Genomic DNA, 25029 nt, shown 5'->3' on the forward strand with positions numbered 1-25029 from the left:
GGGGCGTGGTCGTGGGCGGTCCGACCATGAGAGGGGAGGAAAAAGCCTTGTGTATGGCGGGTTGGCGCGCGCCGGGTGAGGTTCCCCCCCAAGCCGAGGGCAAGATGGTTTGCTCCAGAGGCGTGGCCGCCGACTCCCGACGCGCCGAAGAAGCTCCTACCACGATCGCGGGTCGACCGGCGGAGTGAGGCGCTGGGAGAGGGTGGCGGCTCAGTGGGGCTGGCTGCAGGGCTGTGGGTGCTTCCCGAGGTCTGCCGGTGAGTATCCAGGACCCCTGTGGGCCCGGAAGGGCCGTTGCTGGCCTCGACCGCGCAGCTCCTGCCTCACCCAGAGTGAGCCGAGCACCGGCACCATGTCGGCCTACCCCAAAAGTTACAACCCGTTCGACGATGACGCTGAGGATGAGGGCGACCCGCCGGCACCTTGGAAGGACTCCAGCGACTTCTCCGTCGGGTCCGGAGCGCCTGCGGACAAGCAGCAGTACCTGCGGCAGGAGGTGATGCGCAGGGCCGAGGCCTCGGCCGCCAGCACCAGCAGGTCTCTGTCGGTCATGTATGAGTCCGAGAAGATCGGGGTCGCCACTTCCGAGGTGAGTCTGGAGTAGGGCTGGGCTGGACCGGCCAGTCTGCATTGTCTCAGGGATCAAGAAATGTTTTATTCACGATGGTTGGGGAAATTCTTGAATTGCCTGGAATATGTTCTCGTACATAGTGACTTGATGATTTATAATGTAAAGAGGTGGTGCATTTTTGAGTACTTTAAAGAGGCAGTTTGCCCCCCAGGAATCTTCCTTAGCCATTAGTCTGCTTATTTGATTCTATTTTTGTACTTCTAGTTCAAAGGTACACTCCACACTGTGTCTGGTCCAGGTAAGTAGAAATTCTGAACAGCAGGGCCTGATTTAGGAAAATAGAGGGTTTGTTTCGTTTACATAATTTTCTGGTTAGAAGCCTGGCCCAAGGGCTTCAGACATTCCTCCCCCAGTGACCAGAATGATTGAGGACTGTGTGCGTGCTCGTGTCTGAAGCAGAAGAGCAAATGGGCCTTGAGTTTTTCCCCATCAGTGAGCACTTGACCTTTCCAGTAGAGGTGTTGAGGTCTTGTCTGCCTGGACACCTTCTGCGTATGCCAAAGCACGAGTTTGGTCGAGTCTTGGGCCTTAGCTTTATTTCTCAAATCTAAACAAAGATCTAAACAGACTGTGTGGTTGGGACAGTCCATTGCTCCAACTCACCTCTGGCAGTTCATCCCATCCATAGAAGATTTCAGAGTAGGACCTTAAGTGAGGATTTTTCTTTCTTAAGCACTGCATTCTCTCCTCAGCCCACTAATGATTGTGTGTGGACATTTTTTTTGAGTTTTTTAAAAACTCAAATAGTAGATTATTGGTGTGTCAGCCAAGAATAATTAATTTTAGCATATGAACCTTTGAAATGTAATGTATTGTCTTTCTCCGTGGATCTCCTTGTAATTCTTTTCCCTGGCAAAGTTCATTCTGACCTGAGCACTTATGGTCTTGGGCAGTTTTGAGGTATATTGATCAACTTCTCAAATAGTCATTGCCATCATTTCCCCATCATCCCTTTCTTGGTTGATTTCCCTTCTCTGCTTCTCCCCGTTACGGTATCCCTCATGGCCTACCTTCCTGTCTTTAGCCTTGTTGAGCAAGTTTAGCTTGTAGTTCTTAAATGTCATATCTACTGGATTCCTATTTTTGAATCTAAATGGAAAAATGTTGACTTACATATAGGAGGATTGTTGAGGTCTTAGGGCCCTGGTGGAGGGGTCACTTAGATTGAGTGTCCCAGGCCCAGGGAGCCAACTAAGAACTGCTTGAAGAGACACATTTGGAAACCCGTTGAAAACAAATGAAGTAGGAAATCAGAATTACACAAAGTTGGGCGTCATGATAGCAAATTAGCTTGAATCTGGCTTTTAAGACTACAGTTTGGACAAAAAGGGTGATGAAGAAAAGGATGTTCCCAGGGAAGATAGGAGCAGCACAAAGGCACTAGCCTGGCACCAGAGCTCCTGATCTCCTGGGTCCCTGGGCCCCTGGGCAGGGAAGTAAGGCATAAGATGAGGATGAGGATGAGGTAAGAGCCTGTAGGAGGCAGCTTAGGAGCCTTCTGTGGACTGGAGGGAAGGTCTGTTCTCATAACTTAAGAGAGCCAAAAAACACAGAAGATGTGAGTTGTTTCATGTGAGTTGTGTTGACACACCCCATGCTGTCCCCAGAGGTTCTTCTCTCTATGCAGGGGGTACTGTGAGAGTAGACAGAGTGGTGCCCCAAGCCTGTGAGGCCTGGGCCAAGCTGGTGTTGCTCTGAGAGGTACAGCATGATCATGACTGAGCAATGACAGGCTCTCTTATTACCGTGATTCCATGCTGAATTTGTCTAAGTTCTCAATTACTGGATGCAGGAATGGCCCCACCCTACTTCATACTCTCCAAACTGTCTTTCAGTTACTCGGTGCTCTTTTATTCCCCTCAGGGTGGGCAGTAGGAAGTGGGATAGGTGAGCCCTTCCTGCCCCTCAGTGCCCAGGGTGGTTCCCAGCAGACCCAAGTCACCTGCTCACCTCCCAGCTTAGACGGGTACCTGCCAGATACCTAGCACTATGAAACAAGCCAAAGCGTGACAGATTTTTTTATAGAGGATAGGAGTCTGCAAATAATAACGGGTTGGGAGGTCCCAGCTTGGCAAAAGTAGGAAAATCAGTGGAGTCACCTGTAGTGAAGGAGAACTGCCCTTTTCCTGTGAAATCTGCAAGGCTTGTTTATCGCAGAGACTAGCCACAGGTCAGGACTGCCAGTGGGCAGTGGAGAGGTGGGCAGGGCAGATCAGGTCACACTCTGCTGGCCTGGTAAGCACACTCCAGAACCATAGAGACAGCTCTTCTGTCTCACAAGTGTCATTTCTTTTTCTAAGGATTAAGTTTTGTGAAGCAACAATCTAGTCACCTGGTTCAAAGTTCAAAGCATATAGAAAGCAATGAAGTTTCCTCCTACCCTTCTGCCCCTGCAGCAGCCACTTACTGTTAGTTCCTTAGATGTTTTATAGAGATATTCTGCATTTAAAGGTATGGTTATAGCCTCTTTTCCTTTTTTTTTTTTTAATTTTAACTTAAGAAGCATTCTATACATTTTACTCTGCTTAATAGGATTGGGAGTTATTCCATAGTGATACATAATGCACTGCTCTTTTTCTTTTTTTTAGGCTGTGTCATATTCTATTAAATGATGGCTTCTGTTTATGTAGCCAGTGCCTTAATGATGGGCATTTGAGTCGTTTGCCCTTTGGTGAACCTGTTAGTGTGCTGCTTGGACACTGTGTGTGTAAACCCTTTTCCCACCCTGGCAAAGGAGCCTGCCCAGGTTTCTTCACATCCCTTCTGGCCGCGAGCTGAGCATGCTCCAGTGACATACTGTGGGCCCCAGGATCTCAGTGCAGGGGAGTCCAGCAACAAATGTTAGACCCGGCCCTAAATAGCTGGTGCAGTAACATCAGTGGAAAGAAAGTGGTTATCAGAAGTTCGAACATGATGCCCTCAGCACCCCCAGACAGAACGTCCTCAACACTGTTTTGTGCAGGGGCCTCACTTACCTTCTTGGTGTCTTTCCAGCACACAACAGTCACTAAAGCTACACCGAGCATTTAGTTCAGAGAGGTGAGCAAGAGAAGAACACCCTCTTAGCCCAGGAACAAAGATCATCATGGTCATCTTTCCAGGCTATCTCCATAACTTACCGCGGTACCCCCATTCTCTGGGAAACTGGCCTTGGAGCAGAACCTTGTCCTCTCCAAAAGAGGGGCTGTACAGACCAGAGTCTCCCCTTCAAGGCAGCCTGTGGTGGTTCTGATGCGGCCATAGTTCTTAGCACAACCCTATCCTGACACAAAGGCTGATGAAGGGCAAGATGTCTGCTAGGTTCGGTAATTCCCCACTAGATTTCTAAATGTTAGTTATAGGGGAGGAACAGTTGCTTGCTCAACCTTCTACTCCCACACTTTTCAGCACAGTGTCCTTTGAGTTGTTAGGTGCTTCCCAAATAGTTGCCAGGTGAATAAATGACCTGGGGAAGGGAAGGAGAAGGAAAGAGCGGAACAGAGGATTGATTGGTAGTGGAGGACAGACCGAGGTGGGAAGAATGAACTGATCTGTGTGACTCTAGATGAAATCTTCCTCCTGATGGCCAGAAAATGCCTTCTTGGCATTTCAGACTTTCTACCCAGGTGTAAGGAACTCTGATAGAAATGTCATTGAACCTCATCTTCACCAATAGGTCTGTTTTGGATTTATTTTTTTACTAAATTTTTTGTAAACTGTCAATGATTGAATTGGCTGGAAAATTTTGGGATCCCAGGCAAACTTGCTGTCTCCTTAGCTGTAACAAGGTACCTTGTGAGGATGAGTTGTCACAATTCTGTAAGGTCAGACATCCCATACCAGAGATGTGGCACTTGGCCATATCTGCTGCCCCTTCCTGAAATGTCCACTCATGGCTGCCATGCTGTCCCGAGAGACCTTGATCTGCTGACCAGGTGATGTGCTGCAGGAACCTGAGGGGCTCTTTGCTCTCAGCCTTCCGCCTCTGAGTTGGTGGTTCTGAGAGTGGGAGGTGCTGTTGGAGATGTTGTTTGAGGGACCCCAGACCATCCTCAGGTTTGATGATTCTTTAGGACAAACAGCAAAACTGTTATGTTTGTAGTTATGCTTTATTACAGTAAAAGGATACTGATTAAATTCTCCAAGAAAAAAGGCTCATAGGGCAGAGTCCAGGAGAGGCCAGGTATGAACTTACAGCTATTCTCTCCCAGTGGAGTTGTGTAAGCAGCACCTACTTCTCCCAGCAATGATGTACAACAACGCACACAGTATTGCCAAAGAAGCTCACCAAAACCTGGGGTCCAGAGATTTTATTAGGGTTTACCCATGTCTGCATGGATGCCTACATGATTGCCTGGCTGCCCACCTGGCTGACTTAAGTGTCCAGCACCTCCAGAAGTCAAGCGTGTGGGCCCGTGGCCCGCATCACAAACTCTGTGGCTTGGCCTGAGGGCCCAGGAAACAAAAACACTCTTATCTGAGTAATTCAAGGGCAAGAAGGCAGACATGGCCTTTCTTTGGAATGAGCAGGATGTGTACAATCCTGGCCTACTGAGTTAGTCCTTTACTTGGGCCCCTGGTCTGTGCATACACATACAGTGAGGGGCAGCAATGGTACTGTCTTTGCCTTTGGTGGGTTTTTTGTGTAACCTAAGATTCAGATTGTGATTGTGAATCACTTCATGCTGTCACTATGAGACATGCTGAGACTCACATGCTACTACACTGAGACAGAGCCCGGATTTGCACATGCTCCACACACATGAGCACGCCTCCCTGCCAGTGCTTGTGCATATGTGTGCTCTTTGGAGGAGGAGCTACATAACAAAGATAAATTTCGAGTTTCTAGATTCAGCTTCTTTACTCCAAACTGTCATCTGCCTATTTATCATTTGATACCTGAGTTTAATGACAAGTTCAACATGAGAAACTTAGCATTGACACCTTTGGCTTGGGAACTCAGAGTATGGCTCAGGCAGGGAAGACGCCAAGATCTGTCTGATACTAGGAGATGCTTTGGCTGTGGGGTTGGGGTCTGGTAGTCCCTGCTGTCCTTCGAAGGCCACAGCTCTGCCCTCTCATTGATCCCTGCTGGCTCCTGCCCCACACCCCTGCCTGTTCCCTGTCACACTCACCTCACTGCTTAGTTTCTCTTCCTCTCAGTTCCCCAGATGGTCCTGCCGCCCCAGGCCACTGCACTGGCCACTCCCTCTGCCTAACGCTCTTGCCCCACCCCAAACCTTAGACTCCCTAACTTCTAAGCTTTTGGTTTCTCACCCCTGCCCTCCCCCCTTAAACCAGGTAAGAAGTCCCTCTGAGGGGCGTACCCTCTCAGAGCCTCGGTCATGTGTATGATGACTTTCTTTTCTGTCTCCCCTACAAGACTAAGCGAAGTGAAGCAAGGACCCAGCTGCCTTCCCCTTTGGCTTCTCAGCACCGTAGTGTTAGTCAACAGTGAAAAATCAAATTTAACTTCCCATTGTATTGTTCTCTGCTAAACTGCCAGCTCTATCAGGGCAGAGATTTGGGGGGTTCACCCCCGATTTCCATGCACCTGGATCAGTACCTGGCAGAGAGGGAGAGGGTGCCGGATAGTAGGTGTTGGTGGGTATCTTTCAGCACTCTGTCATTGTGTGTGTGTTTTCAAAGAGCTGTCTGCCAGCCATGATTCCCTGATGTCTTCACATCCTCACATGGCACTTGGACTTACTCCATCAGGCAGGTGTCACCTCATGTCAGGTGGCGTACACCCTAACAGTGCCTTCAGCTGTCTCTCTGCTTTTCCTTGTTCTGTCAGGAATCCCTATGCTTGACAAAAAGCCACAAGCCAAAGAGGAATTGAGACTTCCTCTTTCTGTGTCCCTCAGCTTTGTACCTCTAGCCAACCAGATTTTTTCTCTGACTATCTTCTTTTCTGGTTTAACTTTAGAAAACTCCTTTGGGGCTCAAGGGAGAGGGGGACTCATCTGTAATGCTAAGAACTGAGCTAAGCGCTTTGCATGTGTGCCCTTTACATGGAGGGCACTTTGCAGAGCTCACAGCCACCCTCGTCTCTTAGGTGACCTCCCATTCCCACAGGAACCAACAGAGGAGACATGCTGTAGCCCCACTTCTGGAGGCTGGGAGCGTGTGAGGCCTGCCTCTGTGATGGCTGGGGAGCAGGGCCTGCCTGGCCTGTGCTTTCTGTTCTGGCACTCATTCCTGGTGTTTGTTCTGCCAAGCGCTTCTTCCTCTTTGGTTAGAACCAGGTCACAGGTACATGGAGTTCAGTCCTTTTCTCTGCCTTGGAGGGAGATTTTAACAGAAGTTCCTCCTCTGCTCTCCTGACCAGCAGATCACCTCTGGGAAACACCAGCTTCCAGCTCAGAAACTTTCAGAGACCACAGCGGCACTCACTTCCTGGCCTTCCAACCTCCCCAGCAGGACAAGGCTACCCCCTCATATCTCTGTACTTCTATCAGAATATCTAAATAATTTGTTTGGCTTCCTTACTGAGTGAGCACAGTGACACTGACTCGGAGTTTGAAAGCCTGTGTCACTTGTGAACAGAAAAAAATAAAATCTCACTGTGAATTGAAAAAGATTTTGTCAGTTGCTTGTTACTGCTATGACTCTCCAAGTTGAGGTGGAGAGGCCAAGGTGGGAGGGAAAGTATTGGGTTGGCCAAAAAGTCTGTTATGTTTTTCTGTAAAGTGAAAGATACATTTTTTATTTTCACAAATAACTTGATTGATTTAGATATTTTGAGTATGTTGGCTATCTCTCGCTATTGGCTTCTAGGGGGTAGAGGCCAGAGGTGCTGTTAAACATCTTCCAGTGCATAAGACAGCCCCACAGCAAAGAACTATTTGCCCAAAATGTCAACAGTCCAAGAAACTTTGCAAACCATGTTTGACATGTTCAATCATTCACAGCACCTTCTCCATACACTGCACAAATTTTTTTTGCATTTCAGTAACATTTTTACCTTTCTTGAAATAATGAAGCATAATTCACTGAAAATGTTGTGTCTTTCTATCTTCAACAGTAAAATGGCTGCACAAAAATTCACCAATTTCAATAAGATTTCTTTAAAATGCATGCTGATATGACAGTGTCATGATATAATCTAACAAAATTGTTTCTAACGAAGTTAAAGACAACTAACTTCATGAAGCTAAAGATAAGTTAGAGCCAACTTATGGAAAAAACATAATGGTCTTTACCGAATTTGGCCAATCCAATAGTTCATGAGATGAGCGGAACTGTGATGGGAGAGGTCACTGTCAGGGAGGCCAAGGACCTGCCTCCTGGTGGGCAGCAAAGCCCTAGCCACCACTCCAAGCCCCAGCTGCCCCAAGTGCCTCTTCAGCTTCAAATTCGTCTCTTTGCTGCAGCATGTGAAATAAGCTAGGTGGGATTGGACTGGTAAAAATAAGTCAACTCAAAAAACATGTGAATGCTGGAAAAGATCATTTTAATCCTAACTTATAGCTCTCCCTTGTTCCAGAAAAGACTTACCTCTGAATGGACAGGCAGATGGTTTGAGGTGTTAGAAGAAGTAGAAACTCCAGATAAATTAACAGATTTGTGTTCTTGAAAATTAACCCTTGTCAGATTTGCTTGACATATTTGAAGAACACAGTCCAGAAAACACTTTTTTCTTTTTAATTGGAAAAGCCTGATGATTTCTTCAGACATATCTCAAGCTGGTGAAAAACATTTGCATGTTCAATGGTATACAACTCCACAGTTCTAAGTTTATTTCCAATAAGAGTTAAGCAGAATTTAATAGTAATTTCAACCAGTGTTTTAGCTTTTTGTCTTCACAGTATATTTTTAAATTTTATCCACTAAACATTCAGAACTCAAGTTATATGTTGTGCCCTAAATATCCTAAACGCCTTTTTAAAACAATTTTCCATTTATCTGAAAGGGGCTCTCAAACACATTGCCTGGAGTTTTATTTTTATCCTTCAGATTTTTGGAGTGTTTGTTTACATTTTTTGTGACTTTGTTTTTAGGTATCAAGAGAGAACATCTCCACAGGTTATTTGCACAATTAATTTGTTGAGCCACGGGGAGATGCAAGGTTAGGAGAATGAGAGGAAGATACCTGAGGGCAGGGGCTGCATGAAGAAGTAGAAGAAGAAAACCTTGAGAGGCTTGGTAGGCTTCTGGCTGGAAAGGCAGATCACAGGGAGGAGACAAGGTTAGAATAGCCTAAGTAGGGGCTGAAACAAGTTTCACAAATAAAGGCGGTGTTAGTGTTTCTTTAGTGGTGAGTTCACATCTGCAGTCAGGAGCATCAGCTCTTGGGGAATAAGATCCAGACCATCCTTGTGGCCACAGAGCATCATTCATGTGCCCATTCATCAGCTTTACAGTGAACAAAGCAGGTCCCTGCTTCACAGAGCTGGCATGTGTAAAGAAAACTAAAGCAGGTCATGAGGAGAATGTTGAGGGTGAAAGGAGTTCTGCTTTGGAGAACGTGTTCAGGAAAGACTCTTTGAGGAAGTGGGCTTTGTGTGGGCACTCACATTGAGGAATGGAGTCATACAAGTACCTGGATGAGGAGCATTGTAGGCAGAGAAAGTAGCATGTGCAAAGGCCCTGTGTTAGAGTCCCTCTTTTTGTAAGTTTTAAAACTGACACCACGGGTGAGCTGGAGTCAGACAGTAACAGGACCCCAGGATTTACTCACAAAATTAAAGACATGACCAAAGCCACATGGCTCAATGGGAACTTCCATATCTGGAAAGAAAGAGTACAAAAATCATAGTCCATGGGGCAGTGCCAGGTCAAAGCCTGTAAGGGTTACAAGGGCCAAGGGCAGGGCTGGAGAGGCTCTGCTGCTGGTGCAGGCCCTGTACTCTGAGTCCCCACAAGCACCCATCTTAATGTGGACTCAAGCAAATGAAAAAGCAAGCAAATAGAGGTGGGGGGTAGGGGACAAAGGAATGTGTTGTCGGAAAGGATGGCATGCCCTTCCTAAGTGATAGTTTCCATCCCCTTATGTGCTCACTGAGAGTTTATGAAGAGTCTGCTGTGTGTGGTCCTGTCTAGGAGAGGAAGAATTAAACAGAAACGTGATGTCATCACCTCTGGTTTTCCACAGGAGCTTGTGCGTCAGCGAGGAGTCTTAGAACGCACAGAGAAGATGGTGGACAAAATGGATCAAGATTTGAAGATCAGCCAGAAGCACATTAACAGCATTAAAAGTGTGTTTGGGGGGTTTGTCAATTACTTCAAATCTAAACCAGCAGAGACCCCACCTGAACAGAATGGCACCCTCACCCCCCAGCCCAACAGCAGGTGAGTGGGTCTTCAGCCATTCTGATGTAAAATAGAAGAAAGTGGGGTTTAGTGCAAATGGCCGAGACTCTCAGGCCACTTCTAGTGCCTCAAAGGGATCTGGGAACCTTGGAAGTTTCTCATTGGGAGGGATTCCTCTTCAAACAGTTTGAAACAAGAAATAATTTCCCTGGCACTCCTGATTACCTTCATTTGATTGACATCCGGTCTGCAAATTTGGCATCAGTTGGGCCTCCAGTAAATTACTGCTCCGGTACTTGTGACCCCAGTAATTGGAAAGAGAGACTGTTCACTTCAGAAAGCTTCATCAGTACAAATGTGACTCACTTCACCAAAATTTTGCTTGGGAAAGTCTTTAGAGTGAACTTTTCCATATTTAATCCAAGTTGCTAATTGATTTTCATTTTAAAATTAGAGATTATTACCCTGAATCTTTTGACTAGAGTATAATGAAATCATACATGTGATTTTGTCAGGCATTTAAATGTCACAGGTTTAAAAGATAAAAGAGTTGGGGGGCATAAGGGGGGGAGAATGGTAGTGGTAAAAATAAAAGATAAAAATTGAATTTCTGCTAAAATAGATGACTACTATTCATATCTCAGGTCATTGTCTGTTTTATATTATAAAAATGATTCAGCCACATTATAGAAAATCTGCCCCTTACCTACCATAACACAAAAACTTATAATTAAATTTTCCTTCTTACTCAGTGATTTCATAGTTGTATCGTGTCAGAGTATTCATTTGGTTTTGTAGCCTGCTTCCATTTAACCCAGAAAAATGTTTGATGTAATGTTATTACACAGGTTTCAAAGCTGTCTCTCACTGTGTGTGTCTCTCTCTTTTACTTCTGCAATACAGAGCTATTTTTTAAGAGGTTGGTTTTTTTTTTTGAATGCATAACTATCAAGCTGAGAGTCAATGACTATTTACCTATGTATATACCTGTGTGGCCATCACCCAGATCAGGAAGTAGGGTGCTGTGGGGAAAAAATTAGGAAACTTTTCAGCTCATAGTGGGTCTGGGGAGAAACAAGTGTGGGCAGAAGAGTCAGTGGTGGCAGCAGAAAGAGCAAGTGGGTGAAGTTGGTGGTGAGAGGTCCAGGGGCTGTTTTCTATGGATACACTGGCCAAGGTTATGGGGTGTTTTGGCTCAGCCATAATGTCCATTCATCTCCAACTTTGCAACTTGACCCTAATTTCAAATACCTTGTCACTCTGCTTGCCCAATTGGAGTAGTTTGTTTGTTTTTTTTTACAACATGCAGATAAGAAAAATTATTTGTGTCCTCATTTTTGGCTACCTGTAATTACAACAGGAAGTGTGGATATCTATTCACTTTGGATTGAGACATCCACCTCACATGATCTCAGCAAAAGAGCAAACCCTTGGAGGAGGGGGAAGCTGGCAATTTGTGTAATCAGCACTGCCCTGTGCCATGCACACCTCTTCCCAAGGGCTTCTTCTTGGAGCTCATAGTATAAAAGCCTTTAAGGTTCTGGGTCTCCCAGGGTAACTACCTTTTTTTGGAGCATTTGAAAACTGGAGGCCTTCCCAACAAAGGTGTTCCAGTAGGGAGGCAACCAGAGTTATTTCAGAGAGGAGGGCTTCCCGGTTCCCACACGTCAGGTACCCCATGTGATCTCTGCCCATAGATCCGTCCCAGTCAATGGTAGGGTTCTTGCCATCACTTAGTACATGCAGGAAAGCAAAACTTTTACATAAAGCAACTCGCTGTCATTCAAGTGTTGTCCAAATGTGTGGAAGCAGGTCTGTGCAGCTTTGTAGAGAGGCTGCTCTGGTAGCTTTGTGTGTGTTCCTTTCTTCATGGGTCCTGAGCTTGCATACTTTGCAGACTCATGCTTTTGGCTGGGAGACAGAGCTGTAGGAGCAAGGTCCATCTTCTTTTGAAGGTATGGGGAGGCAGACAGTAAACAGAGATGCAGTAGAGGAACAGAAGAGGAGAACTTCGCCCTGGGTACTCAGGAGCCAACCTTTTGCTTGGAGTCAAGGTTTTGTGGAAGTCACCCAGTTGAAGGGGGAGTTAAGGGACAGACCCATGGCAATCAGGACACTAGAAAAGCCAGGGCAAGGGAGGACATGACTGTTTCTAGAACAGGAGCCCCCCAGGTTCTTAACATTGAGGCATGGCCTGTGATGATATGGCTTTTGAGCTCCTAATCCCTAAATTTGCAGAAATTACTGCACTGTATTATATAATTGCTTCTACAAAATGCAGTAAAATTTTTGTGATCCTGTTAAAACCCTTAATCTATAAGTACAGGGGTAATTGTCACTTAAAATAAGTTTTTCCTAACCAAATTTCTATCAAGTCATGTGTTTCCTGTGTATTTCCTTATTGCATAAATTCTTGGGCTTTCTCTAAAATTTTGTCACTTGGTAAGCCATTGTCCTTGGTGACAGAGCTTCATAAGCTGTTTGTTCCTATTCCATTTAAAGCTCATGGGAGATCCATTCACATCATAGATTTCACCACCACTAAAACTAAAACTCTCTAACTCATTCAAGACTTGGTTTCTGACCAAGAGCCACCACCCTCTTAGACTCCCTTCCTTTCTTATCACTTCTGTCACTATCCCCAGAATTGGTTTTCTTGGGGGAGCCCTTTCATAAGAGTGCACTGAAAAATAGTCAGCTCTGAGGTGTGCAGGCTGGATGGTGGCAGGGTAGACTCTGAAGCCATACCTATACCCAGCCTGGCAGTGTCTGGTGCTCACTGGCATACTCAGAGAAACCAGCTCTGTGTACTAGACCTTAAGTCACTGCTGCTTTGTAACGAAAACCTCAGGTTTCAGAAGGTTCAGCTCTATTCTACAAGTCAGCGGAGCACTAGGGGCTTGTAAAACCGTTAGCCTGACAAGAATCCCAGTGGTGGGGAGCTTCTAAAAAACTTTAGCTGGAGAAGTACGTGACAGGATTGTGTTAGAAAGATGCTTGGCATTTGGGGGTATGCATTGGAAAGGCAGAGAACTAACCCCTAAGAGCAAAGAGAGGCAGAGCAGAAGGAGGGGCCAGGTTTCTGGGGTTCATGGGAGATCAAGAGGACTTTCATTTGTATGGTCTGTGGAGGAGGAGGGCCTTTTGGAGACTATCTGTGGCTCCCAGCCTGGCTGATGAAGTGGCCAGGCTGCTGGTCAGCAGAGATGGAGAAGCACAGACTATGCAGGAGGCCCAGCTTCAGAGACACGTGCCACACCTCTGGGGGTTCAGTGGGTTGCTGGGTGCAGTGTGAGTGTCACTGATTTGCCAGGAGAAGTCACTGTCTACAGCTGGAGCTGGCAAGCTAGGCTTCATGCACCAGGAAGCAAAATCAAAGATATTTTGTAGGGACTTATATAATAGGAAAAAAAAATTTTATGTATAAAAGTCAAAATAAGAATTGATGAAATAAGAATTGAGTACAATTTTTTTTTGTAACGTAAGTCTACCAATGAGAAGACTGAAATTCTTAATTCAGGTTCAAAGGTAATGTTCCCTGTCATTTAACTAAATGACTGCCAGCAGACATCTGTAAAGGCCGTTCTCTGCTTGTGGCTGTATAAAAGCAGCTGGTGGGCTGGATATGGCCTGCAGGTCAAAAGTTTGCTGAGTCCCAGTTTAAAGTACCCAGTTGGTGGTTTCGCATGCTTCTTTTCCACCTGGGGCTAGGGTCCTTATTTTCCTGAGGGAGAGCCACCTAACCAGATGCTTTGCTTCTAAAGCAGGTGTCTCAGAAGCTTGCTACATGGGCAGTGGGGCTTTTAAGATGTGCTGATGGACTCTCCTCTTGGGTCAGGGAAGGCGTTTGATTTTCTCACACAGGATTACTTGAAAAGACTGTGCTGTCATAAGTGTTTTTTTCTTTATAAAAATTTCCTTTTTTTCTTAACTTTTATCAAAAGATTGAAAGACGCTATAAGTACAAGTAAAGAACAGGAGGCACAGTACCAGGCCAGCCACCCAAACCTCAGGAAGCTGAATGACTCAGGTTAGTGGGGACCTGCGCTCCCTCCTACATTTGGATTTTGTGGGGAGACCTCTGGATTTGGTGTTGGCCCCGAGTGGATGGGGTGGGGGGCGGGCATCAGGGACTTCAGCTGCTGTCATCCCACATGCTGGGTGAAGGGTCTGAGGGACCCAGTGCCGCTCTCAGGGAGCTGGAGGTGTGCATTGCTTCGAAGGGTGAAATAACAAAGTGGGAGCCTCCTTCCCATTGAGAAGGAGCCTGAGCTTTAGCTCTGAAAAACCAGCTGGAGGAGAACCCCTAGGTAAGTAGAATAATGGCCCCCCCAAAGATGTCCCCAGACCCTGTGTAAATAGGTTATATGGCAAAAGGGGAAATAAGATTGCAGAAGGAATTATTACTATATTTTTAGGACTATAAGATGCACCCCCCCCCCAATTTGGGAGGAATAATGGTTGTTAATGCTGCTGTTGAGTTCTGTTTACATTTACATTGGTGAAATATTGTTATTTATATTATAAAATATTTTACCACATTTTTTTGCTTCAAAAAGTGTTTTCCTGTTTTCCTCCTCTAAAACCTAGGGGTGTCTTATGGTCCAAGGTAGGGAGATTATCCTGGGTTATCCAGTTGGACCCAGTGTAATCACAAAGGTCCTTTCTAAGTGGAAAGGGTAGCAGAAGAGGGAGTGTCATAATTTGAGACTGAAGATGCTGTGCTGCTGGCTTTGAAGGTGGAGGAAGGGGCCATCACTAATGAATGCAGGTGACCGCCAAAAAGCTAGAAAAGGCTGGGAATTGAATTCTCCCCAAAAGCCTCCAGAAGGAATACAACCCTTGTTGACACCTTGATCTTACCCCAGTGAGACCCATGTTGGACTTCCGACCTCCAGAACGTAAGGATAAATTTGTTACGGCAGCAGTGGGAGACTAATACAGCCCCAAAGCCTGAGTTGGGGGAAGAAGCAGCAGCATGGAAAAGGTGTGCAAGATAGAATGCTTTGCATGAAATCATCCCATTGATATCACACGACAGGCCCAGAAATATTCCTTACCTGAAAAGGAATTTAGGCCTTTTGGGGGCTTCTGTTGATACAACTAAGGAGAGGCCTGGTGGAGAAAGAGCCAGGGGTCAGGAAAGACTGAGATCAACACAGTTCAATCTGGAAAGGCAAGAAACCACAGGAGGAAATGAGAAAGAACTAAAATAAACCCAGGAAAAAATTGAGCTCTTTGTGCCCTGAAGTGGAGCAGGAGCCCTACACACACACAACATGATTTCAAGGAATTAAAGGGAGTTTTTATTTGTGTGGTATGTATTAAGAAACTTAAAAAAATGACACTATTTGTAGAATGGCTTCAGTGGGTTCATCTACAGGGAATGCACTAAGTGTGAAGGGGCTATTTCCCCAAAGACATAACCTGGGATGACAGACAGGCTTTTCTGTATGTTTAGACTGAAGTTCAAGGCACATTTACTTCTAGGGATGAATGCGCATTATTTAACGTTCCCTTTTTTCCTTATTTGTTTTGTTTCAGGTGAAAAGACAATATAGAAATAAATTTCAAAAGGAAAAAAATTACTCATCATCCAATTTCTATAACAGTAACAATTCATTTTTTTAAATATATATTTTATTGATTATGCTATTACAGTTGTCCCATTTCCCCCCTTCTCTCCCCTCCACCCTGTACCCCCCTCCCACCCACATTTCCCCCTTTAGTTCATGTCCATGTGTCATACTTATCAGTTCTTTAGTTTCTACATTTCCCGTACTATTCTTGCCCTCCCCCTATCTATTTTCAACCTACATTCTATGCTACTTATTCTCTATACCTTTTCCCCCTCTCTCCTCCTCCCACCCCCCTGCTGCTAACCCTCCATGTGCCCTCCATTTCTGTGGTTCTGTTCCTGTTCTAATTGTTTAGTTTCTTTTGGTTTTGCTTTAGGTGTGGTTGTTAATATTTGTGAGTTTGCTGTCCTTTTACTATACATGTCTTTTCTTTATCTTCTTTTCTTAGATAAGTCCCTTTAGCATTTCATAAAATAAGGGCTTGGTGATGATGAACTCCTTTAACTTGACCTTATCTGAGAAGCACTTTATCTGCCCTTCCATTCTAAATGAGAGCTTTGCTGGATAGAGCAATCTGGGACGTAGGTCCTTGTCTTTCATGACTTGGAATATTTCTTTCCAGCCCCTTCTTGCCTGTAAGGTCTCTTTGGAGAAATCAGCTGACAGTCTGATGGGAACTCCTTTGTAGGTGACTGTCCCCTTACCTCTTGCTGCTTCTAGGATTCTCTCCTTTGTTTTTACCTTGGCTAATGTAATTATGATGTGCCTTGGTGTGTTTCTTCTTGGGTCACACTTCTTTGGGGCTCTCTGAGCTTCTTGGATTTCTTGGAAGACTGTTCCCTTTGCCAGATTGGGGAAGTTCTCCTTTATTATTTGTTCAAATATGTGCTCAATCTGTTCCTTTTCCCCTTCCGATTCTGGTACCCCTATAATTCGGATATTGGAACGTTTAAAGGTGTCTTGGATGCTCTTAATCTTCTCCTCAATTTTTTGAATTCTTATTTCATCATGCTTTCCTGCTTGGTTGATTCTATCTTCCTTCTGGTCCACTATATTGTTTTGAGACTCATATTCCTTCCTTTCACTATTGGTTCTCCTCCGCGTGTCTTCCTGCATCTGTTTTATGGTAATCTGCATTCTTTCATCTAAATTTCGTCCAAAATCAACCAGTTCCGTGAGCTTTCTGATCACCAGTGTTTTGAACTGCGCATCTGATAGATTGGCTAATTCTTGGTCGCTCAGAAGGATGAGTCCTGGGGGACTGATCTGCTCTGTTGAAAACATATTTTTTTTCCCCTGTCTCTCCTTTTTTTCCCCCCGGTCTGGTTGCTCTTGTTACGGTGTGGGGCAGAGCCTTAGGTGCTCACTGGGGCTGGGCACCCCAGTCGCTAGAATGTGACGTTATATGTGGGGGTGGGGCGGGAGCGGGACAGGAGAAAACGATGGCGGTAGTTCCGTTCCCCTGGACTCAGACCCTTGTCTGGGTTTCTGGGCGCGAGTTCTGCCCTGGTCCACAATCGCTGCCCCTCTGGGTCTGCCAGCCGCAGCTTGCGTACTCAGGGATCACGGCTGCCTTCTTGCGCCCCCGGATGGCTTTTGCGCCGATTTCGCGCCAAACCTTCCCCCGACCTCCGCGCACCGCCAACCCGAGCCAGCCCCGCGCCCGTCCGGCTCGTCTTCTCCTACCAGTCCGGATGAACGCGTCTACTTCAACTTCTTGGCTGCCGGACTTCCATTCAGATAAATCCTCTGCCGGATCTGGGTGTTATTCTGATAGTAAATTATTGTTGTAAATTATTGGTTTTCTAATCTTGGTTGTACGAGGAGGTACGGGGCGTCCACCTATTCCTCCATCTTGCCGGAAGTCAACAATTCATTTTTAAACCTTGTCTTTTCGACCTTGCCTGTCAGCCTGTGTGGTTGTACTTTGTTGCATTTGCACTGCTATATTAGTATTCGTGTGAATCTGTGTCTCCTGAGCTTGTGTGCCAGTATCTGACCAGGCCAGCTGTAGGTTGAGGGTCTCTGATCTCCAAAGGGCTGCCCTGAGAAAGCATCTCTCCCTCCCCCACAAGCCCGCCCACTGCTCTTGCTCCTGCATGTTATCCACTGGCACACTTATGTCTTCAAATGGCTTCTGAACCAACCACTTTATTCCTCCCACCTGTTTTCCAGATTGAGATTAATTTGATGAAGCAACATTTCTAGGGGCATCAGTCAATGGTTCTCCTCATGTTTCTTTCTAAACTCAGACTCCATCCCTGAAGGGGCCATGTCTGCTGTGAGTGCCGAGGCTTACCCGAAGAACCCACACCTTCGAGCCTATCACCAGAAGATCGACAGTAATCTAGGTAAGAGTGGAAGCTGCACCAGCCTCCTCAGATCCCTTATTTGAGACACTTGTTTTCCAGGTAGATCGTGTGGCGCCAGCCAGTGTACTAGTAGGCACCCAGGTTTTCAGGACTAAAACCTGGTGTCTACCTCTCCCTGGTCACATGTCAGATCCAACACAAGTTGTGTCCATCTCACCCCTCACTCTCTGGAGTCTGTTCACATCATTTCATTTTCACCTCTTGTGTGAATCGTGACATCAGCAGGGGCCAGGAGTCCCTGAGGGGGTCACACAATGCAGCCTGGCCCCTGCTCACTTCATTCTTACTGTTTGGCATACACAGCCACATTTCCTCCTCTGTCCCCACTAGTTTTTGCAGCCAGAAGTTATGAGGACTTAGCTTCCTGGCACCGGAACCTTGGGCTGGGGGCCTGGTATGGGACTGGGACTCCTCACTCCCAAGATACTCCTCTCGAATTTTTATCCACCACATGCAGATGTGGGACCAGCCCATTCTGCATCTCTGCCCCACCGGAGTAGATGGATGTGGTTTCTTTAATTCCATAGTTGTCAGACTTCTATTCAGCTAGATTTCTGATGGTTGTATGTGATGGTGGTTCTATAACTTAGTTGTAATTTGGATGTGTTTATGCGAGGAGGTGAGCTGTGTTTACCTATGCCACCATCTCGAATGGAAGTCTAGAGTCTTCCTTTTAAGCATTTAAAGAAACCTTGGCAAAAATAAGACATTTATTTTAGAGAATAGATATCAGCAAGAATAAATAAAAGAACTACAATTCCATCACCCACAACTCAGCACTGCATCTCTCAGAGTAAATGTCATCACTACATCTGCTTGACCACAGGGGAGAGGGCCCATCTCAGCATCTCCATGCCCTGGCAGGTTCCTCACCAAACTTCACCTGCCCTTTGCCCTGAAAGCCCAGACAGCCACCTGTTGCTTCTGTCCTCTGGACTCTGCCCTGGAGCCAAAGACCTCAGAAGGTGCATCTGCGGGATCTGACTTATTTCAGAGAAACAAAAGGGCTTGAAAGCCATCAGTCCTCCCTACCAAAGGTTTTCCTGGAGACTGGCCTAGGGAAGGTACAGGATTCAGTATGTCCAACTCGCCTTTACAGGCTGAGGGTATAGGGTTGGCATGAGGACTTGCAGCCTGGTGTGGAGGAGGGCTGGGGTGGAACAGGGAAACTTCAGAGCTTGGCCACCAGGCCCTGCTGATACTGGCCATGTACGGCTGCCCTGGCAGGTTAGCTCTTCCCTTCATACCACACTCTCCCTCTGTCTTGGGGACTCCTTTGCCTGGTGGCTTTACTTTATCACACTTTCTATCTCAGTGTAGCTATCTGCCTGTTCTTTGCTGTTCCAGTTGCCAACAAGCTTCCTGATGCCAGTGACCTCACAGGTTTTACTTTTTCTGGTCATGGGTTCCAGGAAACTCAAGAAGCACAAGGCTTAAGACTTAAAAAAAAAAAACAAAACTGTTCCAGCTTAGATTTGCTGTGCCGGTGCCAGTATTTATAGATTCTGGCCTTTTTTCACTTAGTGTTTAATCTGTAATTTAGCAGTTAGAAGATTTACAAAGCACCACCTCTTCTGTCTTCTCTCTGGCTCTTTCCTGTCCTGCTGTTCTCAGTGAAAGGGCGGAATGCAGCTCTGGGCATGCCCCCCATTCATGCCGCCTGTTCATGCCCCCCATTCGCCTTCCCCATGTGCAGGTGTGTATCTGCACACACACACGGTTATGAAACCTGGGGAGAAGGCTTTATCACTTGTCCAGACAAAATTGAGTCAAGACTTGTATCTGAAGTTAGCTCAGCCCCATCAGGGGGCTCCTCATGCCTCTTTATGTCATCTGTGCCACGCAAGCCCTTCACGTACTCCTAAGGCTGGCCATGACCTTATAGACATTATCCCTCTTCAAAACAAATATGAGATTGATTTTTACAACTTTTTGAAACAATGAAAATATTTGTTACCAATAGTGGAACAACATAATGAGGGAAATTGAATGAGCTCACAAGGAGAGCTCGTTGTCCCAGGCGCTTCTGGGGCCTTTCCTTACAGTGGGCTCTCCTCAGCTGTAGTCATAGTCCTGGGCAAGGTCAGAATTTGTACTCAGGCCCAGTGAAATTAGCCTGGATTTCCCCCATACTACACTTCCCCTGGGTGGAAGTGGAGCTCTTGTGGTTGAACTTGAATTTCAATAAAATGATATAACAACCTAGCACAAAAGTTGAACCTTTGCCAAAAGCAATGTACTCCACAGTTACCTGGGACTCAGCCATCTGGCATCTCTGAAGGGACTCAGCACCTTCAGCACTTTTGACATGGGGACACTGGGCTTCAGAAATCTGTGTACCCAGCTTGTGGTCAGAGGCTACTGCCTTCTTTCTGACCACAAATCACGTGAAAGAAATGGTGCCAGGCCAGTTCTGGAAAATGCAAGCTAACTGTTGTACCCCAGAATGTTGGCAGCATTGATGTGTTCGTGGATCCGGGAAATGGAAGCAATGAATAAATGAATGTGGGAAAGTGTGAATTTTCATAACATAGGTAAAGGAACCTCACAGCATCTGGGTCCAGTGGGAACATGTGTAGTTCATGTATTTTCTGGTAGAGCATACCAGGTGGCAGGGCAGTGACAGACCCCCAATCCCCTTCTCCTGCCACTTGCTGAGTGGACCATCAGGGTGCAGCCTTCTACAAGGGGCAGTGCTTCCCGGGTCAGCCTCTCAGATGTATTTCCAAACAGAGATCTTTATGTTTTTAACTCTGGATCTGAGTTTGATCTAGCTTTAGGGAGCTAGAGATGGGAGGAAGGAAAGCAGGCACTACCCACTGACAGGAAGCTTTTGCTGAAGAGCAAGCCAGTGAGTCTGGCTGTTAACAACCAGTATACCTCTCCCGGGTACTCATCATGAGATCTAGGAAGGAAACTTGTTTCCAGGCCCCTCTGTGCTCTTTTCCACGGGTACTGATCTTGCTTTTTGCAGCAACCTATGAAAAGGTTCAAAGGCCACTGAAAAATTATGTAGATCTACATGCACTTTATAAAACACGGGAAGGACAAAACACTATTGTATTAACAGTGTTTATCTTGCATGGTCGGTCTCAGAAGTGGCTTTTACATTAAGAACATACTACTTTTGTCCTGGCTACTGTGGCTCAGTTGGTTGGAGTGTCATCCTGTAACAGAAAGGTTGTGGGTTTGATTCCTGGTCAGGACACATAGCTAGGTTGCAGGTTCAGTCTCCAGTCTGGACTTGTATGAGAGTTAACCGACCAATGCTTCTCTCTCACACTAATGTTTCTTCCTCTCTGTCTAAAAGCAATGAAAAAAAATGTCCTCTGGTGAGGATTAAAAAAAGAACATTACTTTTTATTGAGTAAGCAAATTTTCTTTTCACTTGCACATATTTTGGAAAATGTAACCAAAGCCCTGGAGGTTAGCCTGTTATGTGAGGAAGAGGACTTCATAATCTAAATGTCACTGAACACCTGGGAGGGAACAAGAAGCAGTTCCCAATGCTGTCACTGTTTGCTTAGGCCTGCATGTCCTTTCCCTCTCCCACAGATGAGCTGTCCATGGGACTGGGCCGGCTGAAGAACATAGCCCTGGGGATGCAGACGGAAATTGAGGAGCAAGATGATATTATTGACCGCCTCACAACCAAAGTGGACAAGTTAGATGTCAATATAAAAAGCACAGAAAAAAAAGTTCGACAACTTTAAAGACAGTGAAGGATTTCCACTCCATTATGATGAAAAGATTTGGAAGATCTTTTAACTCCCAAGAAATTTCATTTATTATTTTAGTATGTAATTTAACATGTGTTTGCAAATGTTATAATAGAGTTGGTCTTAAGAGATTTTGTCATAGGAAGTGTGTGTCCCACTTTTAATGAGAGCCAACACCTCGCTCCTTTCTTTGAATGCTTAGAGTTTTAGCCTGAACAGTCTCCTTGCCTCGAATATCTTGAGCCTTTGATTATTACCATGCTGGAATGAGAAGGAAAAGTTGCAGTTCTTTAATGAGCATATGGAAAGATGTGGGTAGAATTTCAGTCTGTTTGTTGTATATCTCATTCCTAGGCCTTACCTTCATCAGAGTGCTAAAGCACGCTGTGCGCCCATTGTTGGTGCAGGAGGGTCCTTCCTCCCCACACCTTTATTTAGCAGTCATCATCCCTCTCCCAGGGCTCCCCACACATGCATGTACACTCTGAGCACATAATTCTCCTAACCTCCTGGAAAAGGATTAGTTTGAGGTTCATTAATGGAATGTGTGAGCATTCTTTACTGTTTCATTGACGGATGTGACCTTTTCCCCTCCTGGCCTCTATCCTTGGTGTGCAATTTAGTGGAAGGTGTTTAGACCAGCCCTGCCAGCTGTGACACCTGGAAATATGTAGGGAATTTGGTAAGCCCTTCTTCCCTGTGCGCCCTCATTCCTGACTCTCTGTTCATGATTAGGAGCAGATTCTCCACTGGCTTAATGTTGTGCCTGGCTGACCAACTGGGGGCCCTATGGAGTTAGTGGGAATGGAGCATCATACACACATGGCCAAGCAGTGGCTTTTCTACACTGAGCCCTCCACTCTGAGACTCTTCCTGACCAGGCCTCCAGTATCGGGTATGACAGTGTTCACACAGGGCCTAGGTCTCCTGACCAATCCAGGGTTCCCACTCACTCTCCTTGCACATCTTACAAGGTGACTTGACTCAGCGCTTGGTTCTCTGCCACTCAGTTTCCAGGCTGGAACTCCACAAATGATGCTGACTTTGTATAGAAGGATTTGGTTATAAGAGAAAGCCCAGACATCATTTTAACTGGCCCAACTCGTTCTTTCATTTTACAAAAAGAATCACTTAAAAGCATTCATTATAATTGATTTCTGTAATTAAATGGGTTTCTTTGTGTTGGTACTGCCAACAAAATAATTGAAGCAACAAGGCTCTTGTCTTTTTAAAAAGCAAATTAAAACATTTTGAAAATGGTGAAAGTGAGCAAAGGGACTGATTTTAATGAGACAGTTTAGGTCAGAAACTTTACAATAACAGTGCCTTTCACCTTGAAACATGGCACTGGCTAGATTTTAAACATATACCCAGCCCACACTAAAGTTCTCAGGGCTTTCAGCAAAAAGGCTGCTCAAAAAGCATAAAGCCACAGTACAGAGCAGCCAGTATGTACATTTCCACTTGTTCTAATAGTTTGTTTTTTCCCTAACATCTTCCTCCAGGTAGTAACTGTTTCTGCTCATTATCATCAGTCATTATACCTTAGACCTAGACTTTTTTTTTTCCTTCAAATAAAGGCCACCCACTGCCAAAAATTTTCTTCTGCAATCTTCCATTTGCCTAATGGGATTAGTGATTTAACTGACTTGAAACAAGTAGCACCTTATTTTAAATACCTTCCCTCTCTTTCTTGTATTGATGAAGCCAGTCATCTCACCTCATTTTTTTAACCCACGCGTATGGAAGGAAAGTTGTCATTACTTTCACAGAAGTTTGTCTTCCACTGGCATATTAGACAGCCTCATATCTTATTTTGTTCTTCAGACCCCCTAGTTCTAAGGCCTCTGCCAAGGGACTGTCCCTAAGCCACATACTGGCCAGCAGCTTCTTTCTGCTGGGTCTTCACCCCTGCTCCCACACTCACAATAGACCCATTGCTGATTCTGCTTTATAAAACAAAGTTGTTTGCATTTTCAGAGAATGAAGGAATATCTGAGGAGCCTCTAGAATCTTTACACGTGATGGTGATGATCAAAAAGAACTTTCTTTTCTCTAAAGACACTCAGAAGTGCCCAGGTTGGAGCTGGGTGTGGAATGGGCTTTGGTATGACAGACAAGACCAGTGAACTTACCTTTCTTGCCAAATGGGGCCCATAAGACAGATTTTTATTTCCACTGTTGAGCTGGAAACAAACTGTGCCTTCAAAAAAGTGGTTTTTCTAACTTAAGGTTGGTTGTATGTTAAATGTGCTACTAACCTCAAAATAAGTGCATCCTCTCCTCCAGAGGAAACTATTTCTAACATCAGTGATTTGTAACTTAGCAGTGGGGTTGTCTTTGCGTTCTGTAGGAAAGGAGGCCTGAATTTAACTCAGGTGGCAAGGAAAGAAATACAGAAGTGTATTTTAATTCTCTAACTTCTTTCTATAAATATGTAATTTTAAGTGTACACTACACCAATTTAGTAAAAATCTTATACTTTGCCTCTATAGGCCTTTTCTGAAGAATTTTTAAAGTTAGCAATGTTGTTGAGCATCTTCAGCTCTCATGGATGAAATGTCTTATGTACAGAATCATGATTTAGTCATTGTAAGTGCTTGTGGGAAGGTGGGCTTTTTGTTCAGTCTGTATCAGAACAGCTCTTATGTTCCATACCTTCAACTTAACAACAACCATATTCCATGAAATAAAATGTGAAGTTTTTAAATCAGCTTCTGTCTTCTACATAGTTATTTTCAAAGAGTTGGTGGAGGGGAATCCTCTTTGTTGAGTCATCCTGCATATGGCCTTCCCTGCCACATTTCGCTCCCTGCCACATTTAGCCTATGTACAAACTTCCTTCTTGAAATTCTCATCTCATCTGTCAGAGTGCTTTCTGGTTCTGTCTCCTACCTCAATGCCCGCTATGCAGAACGGGCCAGAGTGTAAATGTTTAGGCTCACAGGCCAAACCGTCTGTCACATCTACTCCACAATTGTAGCACAAAAGCAGCCAAAGATGATATAAGTGGCCATATTCCAATAAAACATGGACATTGAACTTTTAACCTGATATAATTTTTAAATGCCACAAAATACTTTTTGTGATTTTTCTAATCCTCACCCAAGGATATGCTCATTGATTTTAGAGAGAGGAGAAGGGAGGGAGAGAAACATTGACATAAGATGATTGGTTGCATCTGGTATACATCCCCGTAGGGATCAAACCAAAACTTAGGTATGTGCCTTGACCAATGGTCAAACCTTCAACGTTTTGTGAATGGGATGATGCTCCAACAAACTGAGCTACCCAGCCAGGGCAGGTCTATGAATTTTTGCTGGAATTAGAAGCTGAATGTCCTGACTTGACCTACTACACAGCATTTTGATGGCTTACCATTGATAAAGTTCTATTATTATTTTTTTCATCTCAGAGCCAAGACAGCTTTTTCAGAACAGAACCATTCTAAACCATTGTTACCGAATACTTAATGGCCTTGGAAATTAGCTTTT

At 45.1% G+C, this 25029-nt stretch overlaps 1 protein-coding gene and 1 long non-coding RNA gene across 2 annotated transcripts; both read left to right on the forward strand.

The window, feature by feature from the left end:
* Positions 1 to 27: 27 nt before the first annotated feature.
* Positions 28 to 24248, forward strand: SNAP29 (synaptosome associated protein 29). Its single transcript, XM_028527806.2, has 5 exons — positions 28 to 589; positions 9708 to 9904; positions 13810 to 13895; positions 17697 to 17795; positions 21372 to 24248. Exons 1-5 carry the CDS (start codon positions 353 to 355, stop codon positions 21527 to 21529), a joined length of 777 nt encoding a protein of 258 aa, XP_028383607.1. The 5' UTR covers positions 28 to 352; the 3' UTR covers positions 21530 to 24248.
* Positions 18372 to 20797, forward strand: LOC118498034. The gene is made up of 2 exons (XR_004900551.1): positions 18372 to 19535; positions 19609 to 20797. It is a non-coding gene; the product is annotated as an uncharacterized LOC118498034 (long non-coding RNA).
* Positions 24249 to 25029: the final 781 nt, after the last annotated feature.

This window comes from Phyllostomus discolor, chromosome 13 (genome assembly GCF_004126475.2).
Source record: "Phyllostomus discolor isolate MPI-MPIP mPhyDis1 chromosome 13, mPhyDis1.pri.v3, whole genome shotgun sequence".
NCBI classification, from domain to species: domain Eukaryota; kingdom Metazoa; phylum Chordata; class Mammalia; order Chiroptera; family Phyllostomidae; genus Phyllostomus; species Phyllostomus discolor.